General features: G+C 36.2%; 1 protein-coding gene across 1 annotated transcript in view; it reads left to right on the top strand.

The window, feature by feature from the left end:
* The first annotated feature begins 634 nt into the window (after positions 1 to 634).
* Positions 635 to 8,261, top strand: part of LOC5565700 (carbonic anhydrase) — a 54,682-nt gene continuing 47,055 nt past the window's right edge. Inside the window, exon 1 of the mRNA XM_001649993.2 lies at positions 635 to 1,329. Coding sequence (XP_001650043.1) covers positions 1,296 to 1,329 — 34 coding nt within the window. The 5' untranslated portion in view covers positions 635 to 1,295. The remainder of the gene's footprint in view (positions 1,330 to 8,261) is intronic.

Below are 8,261 nucleotides of genomic sequence, written 5' to 3'. Positions count from 1 at the left end.
TCCCACTGTGCATTGGCCACCACCAGCAAACAAGCAATTTGATTGATTTTCGACGCGAACTGTTGTCAGATACTCTCGTCTTGTGTACTAGAAAATTCTAAGTTTGGCTTCGTTTTATAATCACCTTAACATATTGCTTAACTTGATATTTAATCGATGACTGTCTTGCCCCGTGTGGGTGGCACACTTGTCCGATAGTGCTGAGAAAAACTTTGTTTTGTATGATATTCGAGAAGCTCTAAAACTAATACTTTTATAATTTATTTCAATTTCAAATGATCAAGTACTTATGAAAAGATGTAAAACTAACATCATGATACTAAATTGATGGATTCGATAAACTTTGGACAAAGCTAAAGAACAAATCGCTTGAGCTGGCACACTTGCCCCAAACTCCGCTACAATAAATGGTTCTCAAAGGACAATCAACCACTCCAGTAAACGTAGTTAAAAACTACGCAGTAATTGTTAACATGATAAAACTCACATTATTTTAATCGGCTTCCTCGAGTAATGTCCTCCTGCGTTATCATATTTTTGCACCTGAATCATCCTTCGAAGGCACCGTTCTTTCCAGCAAAAGTCAACCGCGAAGACGCGCCCGTCAATGTATTGCTGGATGCATAGTTTGCTCACTAGTAGTATAGCTAATGGATTTGGTTGTCTCCATCAGTTGCACACTACGCGATACGCGATTATCAGTGCACACGGTAGACTGTATTGGTTTGCCGAGTTGTGCACGTTCGGGTCCCATATAAAGTGGCCACTTTAACGTTACTCAACTCTAATCGCCCGATCCAGTCGAGAAGCGGTCTTGCTATAGAACGGACGCCTATGTTTGATAACACCTTGTCAACTGATTTGTATATTGTTCGGTTTTGTCCTGATTGTTTAACAAGTGTCTTGATCGTCACCCGGCGGAATCAGTGAAGCGTTAAAATTCAATTATACAATTTTTGCGGTTAGGGAGGTTGTTCAAGCTGCAGTGCAGGAATTCTGTAAATCCCATCCGTTTGGCAGATTAGTGAAAGACTCGGTGCGTCGATAACTGAGTGCTTCGGTTGCATTGCCTTGCATTGATCGATCGCGGCTTTTGATCCACTGCCTGGTGGAAGACGGCACATCGTTGTAGTGTTGCATTGTTGTTACGGTTTACTAGCGCACCACCGATTGGAAAGTTTTTATTTTCTGTTTAATATTAAATAGTTGTGACGAAATAAGCGGGTACAGAAGGTGCTAGTCGCTGGTTTATATTTATTTTATACGTGAAGCAAGCCGAAGGAAAAAAAATCAACATGTCGACCTCTTGGGGATACACTGAACTTAATGGTAAGTAATTTTCTAGACAAGGATTCTTGACTAAATTGGTAGTGAAAAATAAAGTGGTTGAGTAGAAAGCCAAACAACCGCGTTCTTTACCTTGACAACTAGTCAAGCTCTGAATAAACTAAAGGGGAAATATTATCATGCCTTAAGAAAAGTATAATTATCACTAGTTAATCCATAAAAATCGGAAAAAATCTTATAAGTACCAATCAATTTCTACACCTTTCATGTGAATTTTTTTAATATTTTGGTGCTAATTTTTATGTTTCAGCGCTAATTATTAATGTTTCCTTGGAACATTTTAAAAATGTTAGTGCTTATTTTAAATTTTTAATGTTTTTTACAATATTTCAGGAACAGATTGATTTTTCATTGCTTATTTCCATTTTGTCATTGCTTATTTTTATCAATTTACCGGAAGTAAATGTTTTAATACAACGGTTTTCAGATCGTGCTACTCTTGGTAGATTCTGATGTTTATCTCACTATTAAACTCTCGTTGTAGTCAAGCAGCGCCAATCACAGGCAGCGAAGCCATTGCAATTGACGCCTATAGGTGCTGTAGACTAAATGCCTCGAAAGTAGCAAAACACCCGATGCTAAGGGCAACTCAAAATAACTGTAGAAAATTGTTCTATTTCCCGCTGCATTTTCCGCATTTACAGCCTATAATGACACTCTAGATTTAGAATACTCATGCACTCAAAATAGGCTACTTGATGAGATTCGCACTTTTAAACTACTGTAGTCATGAAAACCACATAAGTTTTGTGAAATTAAAGCCTACTACTATTACCATTCCCAGCCCTGAACCATAGAAAAAGTTGGATTGCATTGCTATCTCGATGGTTCCTTGGCTCGCATGTTCTTTGGTTCTATAGCTCAATACCTCCATAACTCGATGGTTCCTTCAATATTGAGTTATGGAGACTGTAGTTTCAAAGAAAATATATCATTTCAGTTCAAACGCAATTGGTTTCAAATAAAAATCAAAATAATAAAAATGTAATCACAAAAAAAAGTCAATTCGCTATTTTGTTGGATTTTTAGGATCCATTTAATTAATAGGTGCTCCGCGCAGCAATTTAGTTTTAAAACCCAGTAAACCCCTGTTTTAGTGCAATTTCGATGTTTTTATTGCTAAAAATGATCAAACTATCGCATATGTCTAATTATTTTATTGGCTTCTTTTTGATAAAATACAAAATGTTCCCCTTCTTTAAGCGCTTGTTAATTGGGCTGCCCAAACTAAATGTGCCGGATTTAATTACAATATGTAAATGACAATGTAAACTAACAACTAGACATTCAATATGCCTATCATATGAAGAGTCCACTTCCCATAACAACTAAGTAGCGATGGTAATTAACCGGCATTCGATTGAATTCATTTTCAACGGTATGCAGTTTCTGCTCAGTTGCATCAAAAGAGGAAAACACATCGCAAGCTTGTTTGAAGTGATCTGCGCGGATGGGATGCGTTCACGCTTCGGTGCGCCCAGCTTGTTTCTATAATAGATTCGGCTTCGATCGCGCAAAGTTTGTATACATTCATGCAATGCACGTGCCAAACCCTCACTCTCGGACGTCATAATTAAAAGGTTGGAACGAAATTGCTTAGACAACGTGGGGAAATGATTGATCATGCTCTAAGCGGAGATTGCTTCGAATTCAGCAGAACGATTTTGCTAGAAGACAAATGGGTGGTTGAACGATACGACTTATTTTCTGTATTGAGGGATTATCAATGAGAACACTTAGATAAGACGTGACATGCAGTCACCCCCCAACATAAAGTGTCACGAAAATTAGCGGAAATTGTGTGTCATAACAAAAAATCTTTAGTAAATTATTGTATTTCATTGTTAACATAATATGTATATGTGTATGTATATGTATATGTATATGTATATGTATATGTATTAGAGTGGTTCAAAAAATCGTTTTTGCTCCGCACCGCTCATTAGATTTTAGACCAAATTCTGAGTGTCCTCCCAAAATTTGAGCTCATTTGGATGAAAACTGAGACTGCACAAGCCTTTTAAAGTTTGTATGGGAATTACTATGGGAAAAGCAAGCAATTCAATCAATCGGTCATAGTGTTTGCCCATGTGCTCTTGGGGATTAGACTTATGTTGATTCTGTGAGATACAATAATCAGCTACAACTTTGCCGAAGACCGTTTTTAAATCGAACGCCTCGGTAATTAGTTATTGATTTTTGAATGAGTTGTAAAACTTTGGCTATAATTAATAGGCTGTTCTGCAGGCATCACTGGACATATGCAGTAAAACATAGTAGCCATGATTTGTGCGTGCTATCTTTCGCGGCAGGTGCACCAATGTTGCCTGTTCAGAAATTAAATGAGCACTGCTGAAGAATTTGTAACTGGATATAAATCAATAACTAATTACTGAGACGTCCGATTTGAAAGCGGTCTTCGGCAAAGTTGTAGCTGATGAATGTATCTCGCAGTATCAACGTAGCTCTAATCTCCAAGAACACATGGGCAAACACTATTACCGATTGAATGAATTGGTTGCTTTTCTCATAGTAATTCCCATATAAACTTTAAAGGGCTTGTGCAGTCTCAGTTTTCATCCAAATGAGCTCAAATTTTGGGAGGACACTCAGAATTTGGGTTAAAATCGAATGAGCGGTGTGGAGCAAAAACGGTTTTTTGAACCACTCTAATATGTATATGTATTCCTAACTTTTTTGCTGTGCATCACGAAGATCATATTATGATCTTCGTGATGCACAGCAAAAAAGTTAGGAATACAATTTTGATTCACACATACACGAAACAAATAAGTGTCAAAACTTAGTAATCACTTGGCATTTCCGTCACTAAGCATTATTTTACTATTTGTTCGTAGACACAAAAGTTGGGACTATTGAGATGTGAAATTGTGAAAAATAATGCAATCGTTCTGGTAGGTTTCGATCCCACGACTCCCAATACGCTAGACTAGGCGCGTTAACCAACTACGCCACAGAACGGGTAACGATTTTGCAGCGCCGTCGGTCAACCTGAAACCAAAGTCCTTCACGGCCCCACATTCTCCTTCATAACTCTGCATCTCCTTCGGCTTTCTTCGATGCCCAATTCGACTCTCCCTAGCGTATCTACGAACAGTGAGAGATTTGGGTATCTAAGAGAGCCGAAGAAGATGTAGAGGTGTGAAGGAAAATGTCGTGGTTACAGGTTTGCTGACGACGCTGCAGAATCGTTAATCGTTCTGTGGCATAGTTAGTTAACGCGCCCAGTCTAGCGTATTGGCAATCGTGAGATCGAAACCCACCAGAACAATTCTGTTATTTTTCACAATTTTACATCTCAATTTGTACAAATGAACTTCAGTTTTTTTTTTTCCAAAACTCCGTCGGCTGGTTTAAGCCGTAATAGACATGACAATCCTAGTTGTGTTTGAATTAGTTTTGACGTAGAAAATAACTTATACTCGACTTATAAAAATCATTCGCGAGAGTTTCCCATCAGTTTTGAATGACTTTGGTGAATATACAATGTTTTCTGGGATGTTTGCATTGAACGGACCTTTTAAACCACTCTCAAATGTATATAACGACAATTAATATAGACTTTTCACACAGTTTAAAAATGTGTAAAATTTAACTATCTTTGTGTGTTAAAAATATAATTCGAATTTATTTTGTCGAAATCGAAAAAATATGTATTCTGTATTACGATACATCCTCGATTATCCTTTCAATATCGAGTTAGGAGAGTTGACTGTATGAATTATCCATTATTTGAGCAGACAAATATGCCAAAGTTATTGCACAGTCTGGTCGTGGTTTCATGTGGTTTTTCGTCTTCAAAAATTATTTTTCACCAATGAATTAGTGTTTTGACCAAATTGAGTGATATTTCTTTGTTCTTTATACCCGTACGATTTTGCAAGTCAAAAATCGAATATTCCAGCACTATGAAAAGATTCTACTCCTTTACCCCGAATGCCATCACCCCGAATGTACCATTACCCCGAATGCTTTTTCCCCGAATTTACAATTATCTTGAGATGACGACATTGATGGCATTTCCGCATGATATTGGAATTCGGGCTTATGGATCGTTCAAGGAGAAAGCATTCGGGTTAATCGAATTCGGGGTAATGGAGTAGAATCGCGTATATAACATACTAAAAATGGAATATCTTAAACAAACTTTCGCTCAATAGATGAAGTATCCATTGCTGTTTTCAAAAATATTTGTGCACAGTTGTTTTTTTAGCAGTTAGAAAAGCATTATAGGGAAGGTGTACCGGTATTCGCCACCCCGGATAATGTACCGTTTAACGACACATATGGTTGCCAATCTTGTAGCATTCGTTGAATTAGTTGAAGATAATACGGGAACATTTTTAGAAACCTCAAAATTTGCTCTGAAAATAATAGAAACAAATATTTTTTTGACTCATTACGCGTGGTAAAGATGGACAAATTATGGGTGAAATTATGAAAAAATCTACTTATGTAGCTTAAATGGTAAAGCGCTCGTCTAGCATACAAGAGTCCTGGGTTCAAATCCCAACCGAGCACGTGAATTTTTTTCATAATTTAACCCATAATTTGTCCATCATTACCATGCGTAATGAGTTAATTAATTTAATAACCATGCGGAATGGATTACCGAGCAGCTCAATATAAGCGTCAATTTAAATATTTTTTTCTCAAATTGTTTGCTCTTTTGAACCTTATTTTGCCATGGTGTTCCTGATTCACCACCCAGAAATCATCGTAGGGTGCAGAGCTACTTGGGCACTTCCACGATTCACTTTGGCATGGGGGGTTTGTCTCGGCAGGATTGTCTGAAACTTTGCAATAAGAAGCGCTTCAGTATGGCGCATATTGTGGCTCTGTAGCTTTTAAAAAACCTCACTGCTGAAGTGAATCAAAAGTGCCAAGAATAGGATCCGGCTCCATAGGCGAATCAAGGAATCGAAATTAAAATCGAGAGAACACTAGTGCAAGTGATCCAGTATTCGCCACCCCCCATGTTTAATACAAAAACAAACATTCTGTTCACTTTTTATATGTTTCCTGCAGAATGTGGATTAAAAGTTTTTGTTTAACGTATTGACAGTAATCAACGGACTTTCTATTAATTTATAAACAATATTTTTCTTAGGGTGGCGAAAACTGGTACACCTCTCCTATATCGATTTCAGTCAACTTGAATACAAGTTTACCAGCTTTTGTGACTGACTTATATGCAAAAAATTATAACAGAGATCAGTTTCTAAGTGTCAAATTCTAAAAACCGACGAAGGTTATAATACTTTAGATATTCAAAAGGTTTTTTTTTCTGTTTTAAAAGCGGCTATTGTATTCAGTTGCATTAAATTAATTATTATAGAATTGATCGATATTAATTACAATAATCGATACCAATCGCGCAAATGGCTGAGCCGTTATTGCTTTTGAACTCATGATTGGGAAAATCACTCAAAATACATGTTAAAATTCTAGATGTTTGAAAAACTGTGAAAATTCCATTCGAAATTTCAATAACAACTCAGAACTAGGCCTAGAGTTGATAATTTTTTATGGATAAGTTATTTATTTACTAGTGGTTCCAGCTAACTTCATTTTGCCATCAAGTAGGCTGATAAAAAATGCCACGAAACCTTCCATACAAAATGGCATATTAGTTTTCTCCAGCTTTACCGAATTTTCCGAAAACTTTCCCATACTTTTATTTCACACGAACACGTCGGAACCCTTAAATTAGACAGTAGTAAAAGAATTACATGATTGAACGAACGAAAACATTTATCCAACGGATTATTACATCCGTAGGAAGTCCTATGACGTCTAACAAACAGCAGATTATGTTCACGCAATTGAGATGGAGCATACAGGGACATATTAAGTAGCAACGATGGACAATCAACATTACCTACTAAAATTAAAATCTAAAATATTGCAAATTTATTGTGCAACTAGTGGTCCCGGCAAACTTTGCCTTCTGTCTACTTAGTTGAAAACGCCATGAAACGTCCCATAGAAAATTACAGTTCCGTTCACTCTTGGTTTTCTACTTTCCCGTTCAATGTTCTGTGCTTTTCATATACAAATAAACGTCGGTTCACTTCAGGAACATAACTATGGAAGTATTTTCAAAATCCAATAGTTCATTCTCAAGTCATTCCGTGACATAGAAACGCCATTAAATTTTTATTTATATAGATACTGTACTTACCAAAAATGAATTCGTGTCTTCATCGATGTAGGGAAAGAATGTATTGACTAACTAATATGATTTGCCAATTTTGCAAAAAAAATCGAGTCCTAACACTCAAATCAACTGTTTGATTCTAGTTTTACTATAAATATTGTATAAAATTATGCATTGAGTATCACTTTGCTAGGAACAATGAGTAATCTCTAGCAATTTTTCTTAAAGACAGTAAGCTTCCCCACAGTTTTTGTATTGTGTGTTTTCCAGAACAACTAACGCAAACATATAGATTCCTATATCAAATCGAAATTTAACAATAAATAGAAAATTGTTGTCAATTGTGTTTTTAAAGCGTTTTGAGATTTTTTTCAGATTTGTCGTTCAAAATTAACCCCAAACCATATTTTTATGTCTTGAGCTCCGGAAATGTGTTGAGAAATATATTAATTTTTTGAAAAAAAAAATCGAATACGGACAACATAGCACAAAGCTTATACTTGTTAGTTCAGACCAATGTTCATCCTATACTGAGGCAAAAATACTTGATATTTTCAAAACAAATAATAATGATTTCGCGCTACAATGATTACTGTTAAAAATTGTAAGTTTTACATACCCACTTCATTAAGAATGCCGAATCTCGGCAAAACTTTACCGAGATCGCGTTTTTTACTAAGCAACCAGACAAATTGTTAGCTAAATCTCGGATAAAATTGAAAAACCGAGAATC

This window comes from Aedes aegypti, chromosome 2 (assembly GCF_002204515.2).
Source record: "Aedes aegypti strain LVP_AGWG chromosome 2, AaegL5.0 Primary Assembly, whole genome shotgun sequence".
Lineage (NCBI taxonomy): Eukaryota > Metazoa > Arthropoda > Insecta > Diptera > Culicidae > Aedes > Aedes aegypti.
The sequence above is the reverse complement of the archived record's forward strand: the minus strand, read 5'-3'. Positions and strand labels throughout refer to the sequence as shown.